Below are 18,995 nucleotides of genomic sequence, written 5' to 3'. Positions count from 1 at the left end.
GTAACAGAGCTCCAGATAGTGGAGGCAGGTAAACGGGGTAAATGGGTTGGCATAGCTATACTGTGCATTGTAACACCAAATAAAACCGGACATTCAATCAAAGGCTGCTATAGAGGAAAGCAAACGGTGCATTGTGCACAGAAATAAGTATCTGTTTTCCCATAGAATAATAATTGTAATTAACTCCAAACAGACAGCTATTCCGTCTTCATTTTTCATACTGCCAAAACATGGTATATATACACTCAGTGGCCACTTTATTAGGTACACCTATATAGTACCAAATAGGACTCCATTTTGCCTCCAGATTCAGAAAGGGGCAGGAAACATTCATTTGGGATTTTGCTCCATGCTGACTCAATGGCATTAGTCGTGTTCCTGCAATTTTTTTTTTTTTTTGGCAACGCATTTATGCTGTGAACCTCCCGTTCTCCCCCAACCCAAAGTCGCTTTATTGGATTGAGATCCGGGGACCGTGCAGGCCATCGGAGTAGAACCAGCTTAAAGCGATGCGTGCTTTGCGACGCATTATCCTGCTGAAAAGTGTCCGCTCGAAAAATGCTGACCTGAGGTGAAGGAACACACACGGTCAGCAAGGCGTGCCTGACAGTGGCCACCGAGCGAGAGAGCGCGTGTCTCTGCGTGTGCTTGTAGTTCTTCTGGTGCTGTCGGGAGTCTCACTGGAGAGACGTGCAACAGCCCACGTCGTCCACAGGTGGGCCGCCTGCGGTCTTGAAGCTTTCGAGTCGTTCGCGCAACACGTTCCTCACCGCTGGAATTCCGTCCACTGGCGCGAGCTCGCCGGCAACCGGAAGAATTCCGATGGCAGGTGAACGGGTAATCGCCGAGCGCAAGGACACTGTTTCAGTCGCTTCGCTTGCTCGAGAAAGGGGAGTCAGTGAGCATTCTCATCTTTTATTTCATTATTTTTTATTCCAGAATGGTACATATAAAACACATACCCGGGGTTTCCCCCCCTCTTAAGACCAAAGAACACAGATGTGGCTTCGGGACAAGCGGTTGTGAAAAATTTAATGTTAAATTTATGAAAAAACATGAGAAATGTTTACCATTGCTTTTTTTCCCCCCCAAGTAGACATGTCATTAAATTCTTTGCCACATACAACATGGCAGTGCTCTATAATCAATGTCAATTCAAGTCAGGAAATGAACCAGAAAGGAAGTAATAGATCAGAAAACTATGCTATGACCCCTGTGTGGGGTCGAAACTAGTGTCTTTTGTTCCTCCTTCACATCTCACAGACTTATTTTCAGAATACGCACCGTACAAAATCGCATGCAAGTAAACTGGTGTGACGGAACATTTCAACGATTCCAGTCTTAAAAGCGCCGTTTCCTGTGCCGTCGCTCGCCGTCCGAAAGGGGCGCGGTTTTCAAAGGCCGCGTTCTCCAGTCCCCGATGTAATCCGCTCCCCGGCACCTCACTTCCTGCCCAGCTCCCTCGCCCGCTCTGTAGCAGCCTCCACGGCCCCCATGGTGGCGGCCCGCACGCCCCCCCTCTCCAACTCGTGGAGCCCGAAGATGGTGGTGCCCCCGGGGGTGCAGACGTCCGCGCGCAGCTGGGCTGGGTGCTTCCCAGAGTCCCGCAGCAGCCGCCCAGCACCCTGCCACATCGCCATGGAAACAAGCACCAGCCAGGTTACACTGGCAACGCTAATCGCACATTCTGGCGCGCACACACACACACACACACAGGTAATCACAAATGCTAGCTCATGCTGACAACGCTAATCGCACACACTAGCTCTCATGCACACATGCACACGCGCACACACACACACAAGCACACACAAATTCTAGCTTAGACTGACAACACTAATGGCATATACTAGCTCGTACTTACACAACTAATCACACATGCTAGCTCACTCTTCACACACACACAAAATAACCACACATGCTAGCTCACTCTTCACACACACACACAATAATCACACATGCTAGCTCACACTTCTCTCACACACACACAAACACAACTTATCACACAAGTGTAAATATTCACAGCACAATAGACTCACAGGCACTGCACACTAAAGCACTGAAGCATTTCATAACACACACGCGCACGCACGCACGCCATGTCGACGACTGCAGTAACATACCAGGACTGTTTGAGCAGCGATACGGTGTGCAAGAGCACTGGGCATGCCCATCTTCACCCCGCCCTCAGCCAACGCCTCCGCAAACAGGTACACCTGCAGACACACACAACACTGATAACGCCTCCACAAACAGGCACACCTGCAGACACCAGATAACACACAACAAGAATGTAAAATTCAAATGCCTATCTGATGGTATGCAATTCAACGGGAGCATTCTAATCCCAATCTCATGGCACAAAACAGTCTGCATGCATGTGTGCGTGTGTGTGTGTGTGTGTGTGTGTGCATGTGTGTGTGTGTGTGTGCATGTGTGTGTGTGCGTGCGTGCGTGTGTGTGTGCGCGCGTGCGTGTGTGTGTGCGTGTGTGCATGTGTGCGTGTGTGTGTGTGTGTGTGTGCGTGCGTGCGTGCGTGACTCACAAAAGCCACCCCACTGCCACTTAGCCCGGTGTGGGCGTCGATCCACGACTCTGGCCCCTCCTCCACCAGCCCGCAGGGGGCCAGCAGGTCCCTGAGGAGCGCCCCGTGCTCGGGCCGGGCCTTGGAGCCGCGGGCGAACAGCAGCGCCCCCTCCTGGACCAGGCAGGGAAGGTTCGGCATGAGCCGGAGAACGACAGAGTCCGGTGGGAGGAGCTGAGGAGGGAGGAGCACAGCGGGTCCCGTTAGCCGAAAAATGCACAAAAACATAAATTAATAAATTTAAATCAGACTTTCCCACAGTTCTTTGCAAAGTCTGTCTATGATGTGAATAAGCTTCTGAGGAAAAGCTTAATTGTGGGAAAATACAGGACAGCCTGACTTGGACAAAATATACTGAAATTATAGAGCTAGATGCTGTGGTTGCGATATGACTTGTGAGCTAAACACTATGGTGAACTCTTTTTCTAGTGATGCTATTAAGAGCAGATTATAAATGATTATACCTGTACTATATTAACAGCATACAAAGATGAACGGGGAAAACAGGGACCTCCCTCTAGAAATCCTCAACTAGGAGAAATCAGAATAGTGTTAGACATTACACCAAGCGCGTGCTGCAGCTTCTTTACCGTCGGTAAAGGAAAAGGATGAAAATCTGAAACGGCCAGAGGGCTTGTGTGCTTTGCTTATGGGATTTGTTTCGTAAGCTTTGTGAACCTCCAGGTCTTACCCCTTCAAATTGGACAAGAGACAGAGACGGACAGACGGACCAACAGGAAACACGGGCTCTTACCGCTTCTACCGTCGCTACGGTGACACCTGCTGCCACGGAGACGACGATATGCTCCCGAGTGACATGAGAGGCGATCTCCTGGAGGACACCTGGGACCAGGTGGGGCTTCACCGCCAGGAAGACCAGGCGAGACGAGGAGACCACCTCCGTGTTGGAGTGAGTGATGCCCACGCCCATTTCCTGCAGCGGAGAGACAGGCCTGGCCTTAGTGACAAGGGGTGTGTGGGACCCCCCCACATCCGGACTTCCTGCCAAATTCTGCTCTTAACTACTGCATTATCCCTGTCATTGGGGCACAGGAGGGAAAGTCCCATCTGGACTTCCTGCCAGATTTATGCTCTTAACTACTGCATTAGCCCTGTCATTGGGGGACAGTAGAGAAATTCCCTATCTGGACTTCCTGCCAGATTCTGCCCTTAACTACTGCATTAGCCCTGTTATCTTGACCAGACTGGCGTACCCGAAAGCGGCCCAGGTTGTTGGAGGATGGGGCGCTCACTCTCACATTTTCAGCACTGACCTCCCCTGAAAGGAAAGTGGGCGGAGTTAAAAACACAAGCGCCCACCACAGACCACCGACACACGGATCACTTCCCAACTGTTTATCATTTTTTATGAACGCTTTTCAGCGAATAAACACTCCACCGGAAGCTACCCGATCTTTGCCTCACACGCACGTTTAATGTTCACCTTCACGAAAACTGAGGGCAGGACCGGATACCTGACATCAGGATCCCCTGGGTTATCCCGAAGGCCATGTTCCCCGCGCCGACGAAGCCGATCGGCACGTCGGCTGAGCACCGCTGCTCCGTTTTGCACTGAAACAGGAGGACAGTCGCCGCGGTCAGACCCCCCCGCCGAAGCACGCTGCATTACAGCGCTCACCAAGCTGCACAGCACAAGACCTCCTCCCTAAACAGCGCTGTCGATATGGCTAAAGTTATTTCAAACAGGGACGCCCACACCACCCCAGGGAACGGCCAACAAACCAAGCTGTACAGCAGTGCATTTTTTTGGGGCGTTGAAGAGGATACTGGTTTCAAAGATTTGGAATTGGGCTGAGGGGGTGGGGGGGGGGGGGGGGTGGGGGACGACAACGCATTCTAACAGGGGTGCTTACCTGAGTGGACACTTTGTTCATTTTGCCTCCAGGATCTGAAAGCACCTGCAACGCGGATGGGAGAGAGGTTTTTATTATTAACGACGTGGCCGCACGTTTGCAAACAAAATGCTTCTTCAGGGGCGCGCCTGGGTAAATTAACTTCTCAGTCCCAAGACCCTCCTCCCTCACAATCCAACAGTGGAGCTAAAAGGATCAAATAAATAAAAATGCTTAGCCTTTAACACCATGGGTCTCAAACCCAGACCTCAGGACCACCTACGAATCCTGGTTTCTGTCCCAAGCACAACTGCAAATCCAGAGTTTTAACCAGCGTTTCATTTTCTTAATCAGATTATTTTCATGCTTAGAGGGATCATTTACCCTCTCAAGCCAGTCTGTCAGAAAACCCATGTATGCCATGAAAACATGTTCACATTGTGCTGTATTGCAAAAGACTAAATAGAGGTAACAAAATTATTTAACAAATCTAATTAAAGACTAATTAAAGGTGAATCGACAGGCTCCTGACTGGTGAAAGTCTGCACACTTGGCCACTAAAACTAACTATCTGGAAGATAATTAAGACTTTAAAAAAAAATAATTAAACAACAATGAGCCAAACCTGCATTTTGTTCATTTGTGCAATTTAAATGCATGTATTATTTGTTCAATAACCTTAATTGAGAGACTTGTGACAACAAAGCCCAACATGCACAGCAATCCCCCAGGATCTAGTTTGAGAACCTCTGCTTTAATTTATATACCAACATGCTTTCATTATTAATGTCCCCGTGTAAGTGGCTTTATAAGAGATAGGAAGTACAGTGGCCCGCAATTTCTTAATTTTGCTTCACGCTAAACAAGCTAGAAAAAATAAAAAACTGGGTCCCGAATGACGTCCTAACATCACGTTGCTATCGGCTGATCCTTTTTGCAAAAATACCTATACTTTGTTTTGTTTTTTTTGTGGTTTGGAACGATCAGAGTAGATCGTGAATAGTCCGCAAAAAGCATACAGCATTTTTAAGCTCAAGTCAATCTTAGCTATAGCCACCCTTACCGAGCTCTACAAGTTGGCCACAATACATAAAGTGCGTTCTCGTACGTGTCACTTACCTCCGATTTTATAGTGACTGTGTCAATCTTGCCTGTAGAGTCTTTTGTAATCTGCGCAAGAAATGAAGCGATAAATTAATTGTATAATCCAAAACGCTCGCAAAATTCTGACACATACGGGTCTCGCAAGACACATGAAAATGCTTTCAAACGAAATAACTTAACTCCTTTGTTAACAAGTATCCAACCCTCACATGCACATATAAAAAAATAGGCGAATATAATGCAACTAACCAGCGAATTGATTTCCCTCCGTTATTTCTTTTTTTTTAATGACAACTCTCAACCCTTAATTCCGGACCAGCTCCGGTCAATGCTCTCCGGACACGCGTGTTGTAGCTGGACAACTGTAGTTTAGCCCGGGGTTTGCTGAGCAAATGTACAAAAGCTGCACGCAACGCTCCAACTGCAAGGTTAGTCCTTTGGTTTTACAGTCTCTATGCAGCCATTACTTGTAAACGTGTTCGTGATGTTACACAAAAGACTTTTCTCCAAATGTATAAACGGCGTACAGAACAGAAAGTGAATCAAAGAACATGACTTTTAAACAAGTGAACTCAGCTGATTTACGAAGCGAGGGGATTGGAAGACACACTAACGTTAATTTCTCAGCTCAATCTGGAGAAAAAAATGCGCTCACTAATGACGCTAAGAAAACCGACAACATAACGAGCCACCAGCTGAAGTCAACCAGGCACCAGGGCCAACCCATGCAACCACACATTAACTTACATTTTAAGACTTAGTGGTCACACGATGAGACATTAGCCACGAGACCATGACTGTGTGCTTACCCCAGGCCAAAGGTCTGTCGGACGCTTTGCAACACTAAAGTGAACACCTTTCTGCAGTGAGTAACTGTGTTTTGCCTCTTCTGCAAACTGTTTATCGATAATTTTGTCCTGGTCCTTTTTTAATGTAAAAACGGCTACTTTTCTGTGTTGTATTCTTCACCAACAGCTGTCAAACTATATCCCTCGTCTAATTATGATGTTTCCAAGTTACTCGTGTTCGTTCTGGGCTCGTCATTTTTTATCGATGTTATGCTTCCAGGTATACTTCCGGTTTCACACCCTGCTCGGTTGACCGGACTTTTCAGATCCCCGAGGTTCGGATATCTGAGGTACTTCTGTAAACTGGCGGTCGAGGCTATAGCCAGAATTCAAGCTTGTTAATTTAACAAAGAGCAACTTACATGTTCGAGCAGGCTCGTCGGCTCGTTTGCCACTGATGTCGTCGGAGGAGAAAGAGAATGGTCCTGGACAGGGGGTACAGAGGGAACAGCCCCGGCAACAAGTTTCAGTAATTTGGCCAAGCCAAGAAGCCTCTGGTTATAATTTTGAAAGCTGTCCGGTTTTTGGAAATGGTCACTGCACAAGCGAGTGTTTGCACTGATCACGCCAGTATAGCCACAACTTTTCAAGAACGCCACCCATTTCTTCTGAATTGCAACATTCTTAGGAAACTGAAATAATGACACCGTAAGGTTACCCTCGACTTTACCCTTTATGTTCGCGCATCCAGGCACGGCACACGCCCGGGGTAAATTCGGCATGGTTGCCTGCAAACGGAGGCTTGATAACGAAACGAAAACTATAGCTCACCATAGACAGGCACACCATACTAGATAGGACTGCCAGCGCGCTTTCAGATCGCTCGTGGAGCTCCGGAAGTACATCGGTATCTGCGCATGTTGACTGCAAAACGTTGGAGCTCCCAGTCAAGTGAATAATGGGGGATCTTTTAAAGGGGGATATAGAGAGAGGGGAAACAAAAACTTTCCCGATGGTATTCTGAAACTTGACTGTGGAAGTGCAACACTGATCTATACCATTGGACGTACAGCACAACATAATTTATAATACTGTTTTAAAGGGGAATTTCACTTTATAACACTTCTGGGGTCATTTTTACACCTACCCGGGCTTTTGTGTGCACCCCATACAGTTTTTAGGCTGCTTGCTTCAATATTTAGATATTTGATACCCATGTAAGCAAACCCCCATCCAATAGCAGCCCATTCAACATCAAACTCCACGTTAGACTCACTATAAACACACGTCCCTGCTGCTCATGACTGATATTGTCCTTCTAATTAATGTGTCGCCCTTCATTTTTCGATTAGTTATTTCATCATGTTAATGTTACGTCTGTTTCGTTGCTTTCCTTTACAAATGCAGGAAGTAGAGCCAGGCAGTTTAGTGTCGAACTCGAGGATGCATATCATTGCGCGACAACAGTTAGCAAGCTGTCTAACTGTTACCGTAGACATCCTATGTATCAGACAGACACGATAGCGTTAGCCAGCCCGCTTTAGTATACCTCGAGCGGTTCGACCGACCATGGGAAAACGGTGGGCACAGTTCCACGCTTCAGACGGTCGCCTTGGTAGTCGGTGTCTTCAAAGTGGTCGCTGCATACCCTTAGTCCTCGTTTGCGAACTTCTTCGGCTGTTATGTTGGGGTGTCTGATTACATCTATCCATGTCTGGCACAAAGTTGCATCGCGTGGAAAACTATGAAAATGTGCTTTCAAGGCAAGTTTAAGGGGGGCATTATAACAACCGGGTACAATGCACCTCATTATTACACGGATATCGCATCAAACAGAAGCTAGCAGACGTTAGTTTGTTCGATTTCAACTCTAAGTTAACGGGATGTTGTTTTGCCGCGAAACGAAATCGAAGAGAAAAAAAACCGGAAACCGTACTACTATAGATGAGAGCAGCACAACCATACACACGTCTAATGGCACAACCGGGTAGGCTACTTTGCCTTTACGTCATGCCCCCGCCCCTTTTTGGTGAAAGCAGCCCCTCTAATTTGACTGGCGGTAAATTCAAATTCCGAGGTCTTTGCCAATTTAATAGCATAAAAAATACCGCTTTTGCTTTTAGCTATTAGGTCAGGAGCCCAAATCATATGACCAGTCAGGCATCGTTATATAGAAAATAAATAAATAAATAGGGGTTGATGAGTGTCCTTTCAGTCTGCCTCCATCAAAGTGGACGAAAGACTGTAGGCTACTCACCTTGATACTTTCAGAACTCGCCACTGATTTCGATATTGTCGCTTCGGTTACGGTGATTCGTCTATGTCGATGTTGGGGCATTAAAACCATTTTCAAATGTTTCGCGGTAGAAAAGTGGCTGTCCAGTGACGATTTCCGTTTGTGTTCCATCACAATGTTGCACGGAGTGCAAAATAGTTTGCCTTCACTTTCGTGTAAAACATTTGGAAATTGTTTTGCACGGTCTTTTGCAGTTATTTTCGTTGGCAAATGAGAGGGGTTCGCTTTCTTCATTGTGTAATTTCACCTGAGTGCGCGATGTGTTTACGTGTCACGTTAGTTGTTTTGATTTGACTGACGCAGGTAAGTGCGACGATTGGGGTTCATGGGAAATGTGGTCTTATTATGAGAATTAGACTACCAAATTGTAAATTTGTAATGTAATTTTGTGCTAACTGTAAACGAGGAGTTATTTAATACAAAGTTTCCGAATTTAATTTTGGAGTAAACCAGTAGGCAGTGATGAACGGTCTGTCCCAGCGGAGCAACAAGTAACAAGGTCGGGCTAGGCTATGCTTCCTAATTATGCTAGATAGCAGTGTTGATAACAGAGATTGTCCGAAGGAGCCGTCTGCCAACAAAGATATTGTTTCATCAGAGAACAAATTTATTCACAAAATGGAACACCATTCAACGTTACTGAAGACTCCTGTGACAGATAAGCACTTATGATTACGTTCCCTAACCATAATTTCTTTATGACTGCAGCCCCTACAGATGCATTTTGCTACGTATTTTTTAATATGCATTAACGCACATATAGGGCTCTGGATTTGGACATCCTAGAAATCGCGGGAATTTTGCAAAATTGCAAGCCCCCGCAAATATTGCGGAGTTTGGTTGAATTTGCATTAATTGTTGCGATTTCCTGAAGCGGCTAGGAAGGATACTTTTGATACAGCAGCTGTACAGTGGTGGGTAATGTATGGCAAGCCGTTTTAGCTTTAATTCATTTCTAGAGGATATCACAAATTCAGTTCTAACTAGCTAGAATGCAAATTCTTGATATCAGAAATTCAATTGTGACTAGTTATAATGTGTATTTCTGATATCAGAAATGCGATTTTAACCAGTTAAAATGCATATTATTGATATCGGAAATTAAATTTTAACTAGTTAAAATGCCAATTCTTGATATCGGAAAATCTGTTTTAATTAGTGAGATTTAAAAAGTTTTTTTCATTCATTTCAATGAGAGTTGGAATTTGACCCAGTTAAATACCAATTTCTGATCATAAAATCAATTATTGATATCAACAATATAATTTCAACTAGCTAAAATACCAATTTCTGATATCATGAATTAAATTGTAACTAGTTAAAATTCTTGATATATAAAAATTAAACTGTTGATATCAGAAATGAAAGGTCCCATTCAAATGAATGGGGAAAAGCTTGAATTATAACTAGTTAAAGTTAAATCCCTGATAAAGAATTTCAATTTTAACTAGTTAAAATGTAATTATTGTTATTGAAAACCAGTTGAATAAAAGCTTAAACGGCTTGCCATAGTAATGAGGCATTCACACTCTGCAGTTCAAAAAGCAACATCAGCGCCCAACCTTACTAATGCGTGTGAATTAAGTTTCATAGCCCTAGGATTTATGGCTTTTGCTGCCCATTCAGTTTTAGGGAATAATAATAATAATAATAAAATAATAATAATCAATTGGGTTCCAGCAGAATAATGGACAAAAAATAAGGTGTAATTATGGCGCAAAATGCTTGAACGAGAATGTTCATCTTAAACATAGCCAATCGATTGTAATAATTACAAAACTGTAGGCTAATCTGTCAAATTAATTGCAGCAATTTACCTCCGCTCTAGGTCTCTTCAGTGGTGCCCCGATCTCTGCGAGGTATTGCTCCTGTCCAATGAGTTTCTACAGTTGGGCAAGGCAGCACGCGCTTTTATAGTCCGCATGCGCGCAGCACAGGCTGTTTGTCGTTGCTTCCTCGGCTTCATTTTATGGCCCCTCCTGCCCTCTTTGATTGGCTGCGTTCTGGGTATTTAAATATTCGGAAACAGCCGGGGCGAAATTAAAATAAAAACGCTGGTCAGCTGGGGCAATAGTTTCTGCTGGTGAATGTTACGGTGTGGGGCAAAAACGAGACAAAAGAAAAACTTGCAAGACACTTTACGGTTTTCTTAAAGGTTAGTGTATCCCTTGTTGTCTGCTCAACTTCGTATTGTCTGAAGCATGCGTTTAGTAGTTTAGTCTGTTTGTCATGAGGCAATTATAGTTCTTTAACATATAGCATAAAACCTTGCTAGACAAGTTGAACATTGCATGAATCTACGCTTTATTTCTTGTGAAAGAATCCAACGTAAATGCCTGACTTGTGGAAATTGCTAGTAGGCTAAGCTGGTCTTTCCACGAACATGCCTGGGCAAAGCAGCGGCGTCAGCTGTGAAGTTGTCATGTGTGGGCTGAGCTGAAATTGAATGACATTCTTTGTTTACATTTTTCATTTTGCTGATAATTTCGTTGAGGATTGGCCTGAAAATCCCACATAAATAAGATCCGTTTGCGCTTCAGAGTTTGTTTAAGGCTTTTTAGGTAGGACGCCAGTGTAGGACGCACTTGAGTTGTAGGATGAAGTGGAATTCTAAAATGACAGTACACGCACGTAGAAAAAGAACTACTTATGAATTGTGAAAAATTATACCACCGCAGCAGGGAGTAGAGGAGCAGTTTTGTTAGACTGCCTATCGATTTATCCTCCAGTCTATTTACCCGTTGATTTATTTCCATTTTTCAGATGGGACACAGGGGTCCGGGCAGGCTGGCGGCCCGGTTGGTGGTCCTCGTTGCGTTGTGCTCCTGGTGCGGGACGGCGGCAGCCTTTTTCGCCTGGATGAGGAAAGGCACCGAGTCACCCCCGCCGCCGCCTCCGTCGCCGGGCCCAGACGAATACACTCCCCCGTTTGAGATGAGCGTGGCGGACGAGAAGTTCCTGGCGGAGGCGAAGACGATGGAGCTTAGCCCTCTGGATACCTGTCACTACCGGGTAACCAGATGGCCGATATAAACAGTGAAGGTGCTAATAGGGATTGTGGAGTGTTGCAAGAGGCTACTCTGTATTACCGACGCAGCTGGACCCAAATCCCGCGGGTTTATGTACGCTCCCAGAGTAGGCGGTTTATAAATGTTAAGTCTCCGTTCCATAATGCAGTCAGTATATCCATTCCACAAGCAACAGTGTCGACACGCGCGTGACGCACGCGGGATTACACCCAAGGCCAGATACTAATCCATGTCACTGAATGAAATTCGAGTCGAGTCAAATTGAGCTTTAAATAAACAATACCCGAACCTTGCTTGAATATGGATGCAAAATATCCCGGACCTGAGCCCAAGTATATTTGCTGTTAACGGCATACATTTGGTTTTGATCAGACCAAAAACAATTGGTTTTTTCCCTTTTGTGCATCAATATAAATCTCCTCCTGCCAAGATTGATGAATAATAATAATAATAATAGTAATAGTAATAATAATAAGCGATTGCATATGTAGCATCTGCTAATGGTCTCAGTCTCTCCCAGGGAGCAGCACCCACCTGTGCAATGTGCAGAAGCCAATTTTGTGTCAGAACTCTTGTGGACACGCCTGTAGCCACGCCTCTCATCTGTCCTGCAGGTGGTAGCCCAGTTGAAGTCCACCTGCAGCGGCCTATCGGAGGAGCAGCTGGCCAAGCTGGGCGTGGTCCTGTTCAACTGCCAGTCCGAGGTGGAGGGCCGCAGAACCTTCCCGTGCACTGAGGAAATGGTACGGCCTGGGGGAGGGGGGGGTGGGGGAAATAATCATCTGTAATGGATCTGATGCACTCGTGCTTCCTTGCTCAAGCGTCCTTCGGGAGCCTCCTAGCACCCAGCTCCTTCAAGGAGCATTTAACGGGTTGTAGTGTCCTTAAAAGATGGCGCACCTCGATTTAATTTCTAGGTCAGGCGAGGGCAGGGGAGACTAGGATGGATAAAATGAGGGACTGGAATGAGCCCCATGTGACCTGTAGATTGTCACCCCCCCCCCCCCAGACCCTGAAGGAGTGCACTGCGGACATGGACTCGGACACGTGGAACGCCTACCACATCGTGAGCAACCGCGCGCGCTCCGTGTGCTACGCCACCCGCCAGCAGCACTTCCGCCGCAAGGCAGAGCTGACCGTCAACGCCCTCATCTCCACGGCGACCAGTCAGCTGGAGGCCATGCAGGACCTGAAGGTAGGGGGGACCCCCCGTCCTTTGTGCCGGGAACGTTTATCTTTCCTCGCTAATCGCGAAATGCTGAGTGGTCTCTTCCTGGTGGGTTCAGGAGGGCCAGCTGGAGCTGAGGGAGCTGACGGTGGCCTCTCTGGAGAAGCTGCTGCAGGGGCACAGTGCGCTGCAGGAACAGCAGGGGGCGCTGCAGCAGGGCCAGGACCAGCTGGAGACCTCCATCAGCTCCAACCTGCAACGGCTGGGGCAGGAGAAGGCCCTCATCGCCTCCGGCCAGGAGCTGGTGGCCCAGCTCATCCAGGGCATTACACAGAGAATGGGTCAGATGTGTGTATATATACACACACGCACACACACACTTCTTATAAACGCTCACACATACACATTTATACACACACACACACTTATGCATTTACACACACGTGCACACAAACACCATAAACTCAGTCATACCCCATATTACTCACACATACAGTGCTCCGTGTACTTACATGCATTCCAGTGTTGTCCTGTCTCTGTCTTTCTCTCTCTCCGTCTCTCTCTCACTCTTATCCTGTCTTCCTCTCCCTCATTGCAGAGAATGTCAGCGAGCAGCTGAAAGGTCAGGGGTCAGACCTGCACGAGGGACATAGGGCCATTCTGGATGACCTGGCTGAGGTCAGAGGTCGAGCACAGGACATCTACAGCAAAATCGGTACCATGCATGAATCAGCGGCATTTTGCATACTGATGTTTGCAGCCCAAAGCTTTGCGCAGTGTGTGTGTGTGTGTGTGTGTGTGTGTGTGTGTGTGGTAGTGTGTACATTAGGGGGTGTTAGTCAGTGTGTTAGTGTGTGTGATTGTTAGTGTATGTGTGTTGGAGTTTGTTTGTGTGTGTGCATGCGGCAGGTAGACTGAGTGTGGTGTGTGTGTGTGTGTGTGTGACCTGTCAAAGTTTGGTTGAACGCTTGAGTTCACGGTCAGGTGAATGAGTTGCTCCGCTCCCCCCCCCCCACCAGAACACAACCTGTCTGGGTTCCTGCGGCATCAGAACCGCACGGCCCGGTACTACTCTGACCTGATGGGGAAGCTGGAGCGGATGAACGGCACCCTGGGATACATGCTGCTCTACCTGGACAACATGCAGAGCCGCCTGGAGGACCGACTGCACCTCATACAGAGGTACCTGGGACAGGCAGGTACGTGCATACACGTGCACGCGTTCACACACACACACGCACACACACACGTACACACACTCATGCATTAACACAGGCGTACTCATCACCTTGACACTTACACACACAGGTATGAATGTCTCGCTGTGCTTTAGAAGACGTGCACTTTCACGCAGGTGCACTGTAGGTGAAATAATGGCAAAGATCCTGCACACACCACCAACCCCCAAAACCCAAAAGCAAGTGCTTGTGTGTGTGTGCGTGCATGCGTACGTTTGTCTGTGTGTGTGTGTGTGCGTGTGTGTGCGTGCGTGCATGCGTACGTTTGTCTGTGTGTGTGTGTGTGTGCGCGTGTGTGTGTGTGCGTACGTTTGTGTGTGTGCGCGTGCACGCATGCATACATGTCATTTACCGGAGCGTTTTCTCTCCCCTCAGGCCTGAGCCTGTCGGCGCTGTGGACCTGCGCAGTGCATGCTGGGTACTTCCTGCTGGCGGCGCTGGTCCTCTCCTTCCTGCACTGCCCCTTCTTCTCCCGCGCCACCCTGCTGGTGACCGTGCCACTCAACGCCCTGGCAGAGCTCAACCAGCAGCCTGCGCTGGACCTGCCCAGCCTCAGCCTACTGCTGCTCACCCTGTCTCTGGGTGAGGGGGTGGGGCATACAAAGGGGCGGAGCATGCAGAGGGGCAGAGCATGCACGGGGGTGGGGCTGGACCTGCCCAGCCTCAGCCTACTGCTGCTCACCCTGTCTCTGGGTGAGGGGGTGGGGCACACAAGGTTCATCTTAACTGACAGATGATTGGATGACCATCTGTGTTCAGCTTGCTTAACTCATTAAGGTGTGAGATCACAAATGTGTGGTTAGAATGTTCTTAGCTGAACATTCTAATGCTGACGTCACAATGGCTACTGGTAATAGAAAGCAACAGAGTTCTAGATCACTGACTTCGACACAACTGGAATAAAAACACTCCCAAGAACTCTCCAAAGGGGTGTGTGGTGTATGGGGTGTATAGTGTGTGTGTGTGTGTGCATACACAGTATGACGCGCTAAGCTGACAGTCCTGTCTGCAGGTCACTGGTTTCTGCAGCAGCTCTTGTGGGGCTGTTCCAGGCTCCGGGGGAAGGGGGCAAGGTCTGCCCCCCTCCCCCCGACAGAAACCCCAGTGCCCCGCGGCAGACCGTCCCAGTGCCCCCGCCTGAGGTCCTCCACTCCTGACCGGTGAGCGATTCGTGCGGTTTTTGTTTTTTGTTTTTTTTTGCATGATGGGTAGTGTGAGACAGAGCTTGACGGTGCATCTTACACCAAAAGCTCGAGAGTTGGCAAGCCCGTTACAGTAGTATCCTGTACTACATGTTAAACCGATATAGTAGTATTATACTACTATAATACTATAATAGTATAATACTGTACTACATTTTTAAACCCAGATGATAGTGGTATATACTCCATGATAAACCCTCATAGAGTAGTATACCATACTAGATCTTTAATCTTTCATATAGTAGTATTCTATATTTTTAAACCTTCATATAGTAGTATGCTATATTACATGTTTTAAACCCTAATATGGTTGTATACTATACTACATGTTTAAAAAAGGAAAATGACTTTCTCTCTCTCTCAGCGACCTGCTTGATGGTGTCATGGCGCCAGATCCCTTGGATCAGGATAGTTTTGCATTTGGTATGTTTGAGCTCTACCCTCTTAAATGGACTGTTCAGTTCAGTCGTGATCCAGACCCCTGAAGAGGTGTGGTGTCAGACACCGCTCACAAATGTGACCTCTAACCCCCGCCTCCGTTTCTCTTAGATGACCCCTGTGTGGCCCCTCAGTTCACTCGGATCGAGGATCCCCGATTTCTGCCTCCTGTCCTGGGCACTCTGAGCCACTCCACTCCCAGGCTTAAGAGCAGGCCTAGTTTTCCTGGTGGCGGTCTAGGGGTGGGCCCTGTTCTGTTTGCGTACACACAAACCTATACACATATGCAGTCTCTCTCTCTCACGCACGCACACACACACACACACACAAACCCATACACACATGCACAGTCTCTCTCTCACACACACACACACAAACCCATACACACATGCACAGTCTCTCTCTCTCACACACACACACACAAACCCATACACACATGCGCAGTCTCTCTCTCTCTCTCACACACACACACACACAAACCCATACACACATGCACAGTCTCTCTCTCTCTCTCTCACACACACACACAAACCCATACACACATGCGCAGTCTCTCTCTCTCTCTCACACACACACACACACAAACCCATACACACATGCACAGTCTCTCTCTCTCTCTCACACACACACACACAAACCCATACACACATGCACAGTCTCTCTCTCTCTCTCTCACACACACACACACACACACAAACCCATACACACATGCGCAGTCTCTCTCTCTCTCTCACACACACACACACACACACACACAAACCCATACACACATGCACAGTCTCTCTCTCTCACACACACACACACACACACAAACCCATACACACATGCGCAGTCTCTCTCTCTCTCTCTCTCTCTCTCACACACACACAACCCATACACACATGCACAGTCTCTCTCTCTCTCTCACACACACACACACACACACAAACCCATACACACATGCGCAGTGTCTCTCTCTCACACACACACACACACACACACACACACAAACCCATACACACATGTGCAGTCTCTCTCTCACACACACACACACACAAACCCATACACACATGCGCAGTCCCTCTCTCTCTCTCTCTCTCACACACACACACACACACACACAAACCCATACACACATGCGCAGTCTCTCTCTCTCTCTCACACACACACACACACAAACACATACACACATGCGCAGTCTCTCTCTCTCTCTCTCTCACACACACACACAAACCCATACACACATGCGCAGTCTCTCTCTCTCTCTCTCACACACACACACACAAACCCATACACACATGCGCAGTCTCTCTCTCTCTCTCTCTCACACACACACACACAAACCCATACACACATGCACAGTCTCTCTCTCTCACACACACACACAAACCCATACACACATGCGCAGTCTCTCTCTCTCACACACACACACACACACAAACCCATACACACATGCGCAGTCTCTCTCTCTCGCACACGCACAGTGGGTGATTGTTAAATCTGTGAGGATCATGGCTCATCTGTATGGAGGACCCTGATTGGTTCAGGGTTTAATACGGTGTGCTCTGATTGGCAGGCTCTGGAGGGAATTCCCCAGAGGAACCTGGGCCTTGCTCTCGACGGGGCGGGTGATTCGCGGAGCGCCAGTCCAAACCAGTCCGTCTCCAGCAACAGGTGAGCCTGTGGCGCCCCCTGCCCCAGAACCCCCACACTGCAGTTTATGCTGACGATGATGATGGTGATAAACAGGATAACTATTGTGAGGACGATGGCGGTAGTGGTGAGGATGATGATGACGGATAATTATTGCGATGGTGATGGAGGTAATGATGATGTTCAGAATAATGATTCTGATAGTAGTGATGAAGATGATGGTGATGGTAGTAGTAGTGGTGATGTTGCTGACGGGGATAATGATGGCACTAGTGTTGACGGTAGCGATGATGATGATGATGATGAAGGTCAGTGGGTTTCTCTGTGGTCCTACTCAGCTCAGCCTCGGGCAGGCAGCTCTGTCACGGCACCACCAAGACCGGTCTTCCCTGCAAGAAGAGGGCGCTGTTGGGCCAGGACTACTGCAGGATCCACGAGGGAGGCTACACTTCCTACAACCCCATGTGACTCCACCCCCCCCCCCCCTCCTGACCACACCCCTTTTATTCTGCCCGTCAGAACTGCCCCGCGTTACTGGGGACTAAAATGCGACACTAAATGGCCCAAAATGTTTGCCTGCAGGGCGATCAGATCTTTCGAAGGCTGGTATCAGCTGTGTGTCTATGTGCACATCTTTACGCTGCTGTCATGTGGTTGGTTACTAACATAGAAGACATTGGTGAACCGTTACACGTGTGCCTCTGTGGACGTAATTGTATTATTTATTTATTTATATATACGTATACTGTTTTTTACCCAAACCCCCTAAACTTTTCGAAGGAGTTTGTGTGGAGTGCTGGGATCTTTGCCTGGCAGGGTTGACTATAGCTGCAACCCCTGAGAACTTGACAGGAAGGAATGTCTGTGATGTCACAAGAGTCTGTGATCAAAGGCAAGGGGAACTCCGTGCCTGACTGTGAATTAACTTACTATCCTCTACGAACTAATTTTATTAACTACACTGTTTTTACTGTTTGTACAGAGACATGGGCCTTCAGTTGGGATTAATTTGCAGGCCAGGTCAACTGACCAGATCAGCGCTACTGCCGTTGGGCAGACTCAAATGTCCCCTTTCTGAACCGCCTCAGTTTGTCTGTTATATTTCTGTCAGAAGTTAAAGAATCTGTAAGTGCAAGGATAGATTTATATTTGTTTGTTTGTGTTCAGTATGTAGCGATGTGTTTTGTGAGATTTCTGATTTTATAAACGTGCCTGCCGCAAATGTTTTTAGCTACCTAAGGGCCGTGCTTTTGTTTTTATATTGCGCATTTTTATTCGTATTCATTGTAATAAATTATTTTACCTTGAATTGTATTCTGTCCGTTACTCCAGATTATCAGAAAAGAGAAAATGCTCTCTTGATGAGAGAGAGAGCCATTTTAGCTGAACTTATTATTTAAGTTATTATGGATAATGGATAATGAGTTTATTAAAAAATAAAAAAAAGTTGTGGAAGTTGCTCCAGAGAAAAGCTTCTGCTAAAAATAAAAATGTAATCTAGTCCCAGAAAGAGCATGAGCAGAATCCAAGCTGCTACATGTGGAGTTATATTGTGACGTGTGTGTGTGTGTGTGTGTGTGTGGAAATGGGTGAATCTGGGCCTAAAGCTGGTTAGAACTGGGCAAGCTGGATAAGTTTCTGAGGTAAAACCGAAGGTGTGCTC

At 47.1% G+C, this 18,995-nt stretch overlaps 2 protein-coding genes and 1 long non-coding RNA gene across 13 annotated transcripts in view; 1 reads left to right on the top strand and 2 right to left on the bottom strand.

Annotated features, from left to right (window-relative positions):
• LOC135254260 (uncharacterized) overlaps window positions 1-16,642 on the bottom strand; it is a 43,400-nt gene extending 26,758 nt beyond the window's left edge. Inside the window, exon 1 of the long non-coding RNA XR_010329791.1 lies at window positions 16,523-16,642. This is a non-coding gene — a long non-coding RNA (uncharacterized LOC135254260). The remainder of the gene's footprint in view (window positions 1-16,522) is intronic.
• On the bottom strand, window positions 903-11,396 carry pycr3 (pyrroline-5-carboxylate reductase 3). Of its 11 annotated transcripts, none has more exons than XM_064334359.1 (10): window positions 11,364-11,396; window positions 6,752-6,814; window positions 5,557-5,607; window positions 4,459-4,503; window positions 4,060-4,156; window positions 3,799-3,863; window positions 3,339-3,518; window positions 2,546-2,758; window positions 2,124-2,216; window positions 903-1,625 (listed from the first exon to the last, which is right to left on the bottom strand). In XM_064334359.1, the coding sequence occupies exons 1-10, from the start codon at window positions 11,379-11,381 to the stop codon at window positions 1,443-1,445; spliced, it is 1,008 nt and encodes a 335-aa protein (XP_064190429.1). In that variant the 5' UTR covers window positions 11,382-11,396; the 3' UTR covers window positions 903-1,442. The 11 variants fall into 11 exon arrangements, with proteins under 11 accessions (XP_064190429.1, XP_064190425.1, XP_064190426.1 ...); XM_064334355.1 differs by lacking the exon at window positions 11,364-11,396 and adding an exon at window positions 8,587-8,880; XM_064334356.1 differs by lacking the exon at window positions 11,364-11,396 and adding an exon at window positions 7,879-8,273.
• Window positions 10,631-18,641, top strand: bmb (brambleberry). Its single transcript, XM_064334239.1, has 13 exons — window positions 10,631-10,780; window positions 11,389-11,637; window positions 12,269-12,397; window positions 12,664-12,849; window positions 12,941-13,163; window positions 13,421-13,537; window positions 13,842-14,021; window positions 14,436-14,642; window positions 15,073-15,220; window positions 15,627-15,685; window positions 15,812-15,942; window positions 17,256-17,353; window positions 17,671-18,641. Exons 2-13 carry the CDS (start codon window positions 11,389-11,391, stop codon window positions 17,798-17,800), a joined length of 1,857 nt encoding a protein of 618 aa, XP_064190309.1. The 5' UTR covers window positions 10,631-10,780; the 3' UTR covers window positions 17,801-18,641.
• The last annotated feature ends 354 nt before the right edge of the window (window positions 18,642-18,995 follow it).

Source organism: Anguilla rostrata, chromosome 4, assembly GCF_018555375.3.
Source record: "Anguilla rostrata isolate EN2019 chromosome 4, ASM1855537v3, whole genome shotgun sequence".
Taxonomy (NCBI): Eukaryota; Metazoa; Chordata; class Actinopteri; order Anguilliformes; family Anguillidae; genus Anguilla; species Anguilla rostrata.
Note: the sequence above shows the minus strand (reverse complement) of the source record. Positions and strands in the feature narration are given on the sequence as shown.

What these genes read in the sequence shown, in the direction of transcription:
- pycr3 (XM_064334354.1), bottom strand. Translation starts at nt 7,111, where the DNA reads ATGCCGAATTTACCCCGGGCGTGTGCCGTGCCTGGATGCGCGAACATA. An exon ending in CCGTAGCGACGGTAGAAGCG is followed by an intron (nt 2,759 to 3,338) that starts GTAAGAGCCCGT and finishes CTCCCTCCTCAG; the next exon opens with CTCCTCCCACCGGACTCTGT. An exon ending in GTGGCAGTGGGGTGGCTTTT is followed by an intron (nt 2,217 to 2,545) that starts GTGAGTCACGCA and finishes GTGTGTCTGCAG; the next exon opens with GTGTACCTGTTTGCGGAGGC.
- bmb (XM_064334239.1), top strand. Translation starts at nt 11,389, where the DNA reads ATGGGACACAGGGGTCCGGGCAGGCTGGCGGCCCGGTTGGTGGTCCTC. An exon ending in TCCCGTGCACTGAGGAAATG is followed by an intron (nt 12,398 to 12,663) that starts GTACGGCCTGGG and finishes CCCCCCCCCCAG; the next exon opens with ACCCTGAAGGAGTGCACTGC. An exon ending in GAGGTACCTGGGACAGGCAG is followed by an intron (nt 14,022 to 14,435) that starts GTACGTGCATAC and finishes CTCTCCCCTCAG; the next exon opens with GCCTGAGCCTGTCGGCGCTG.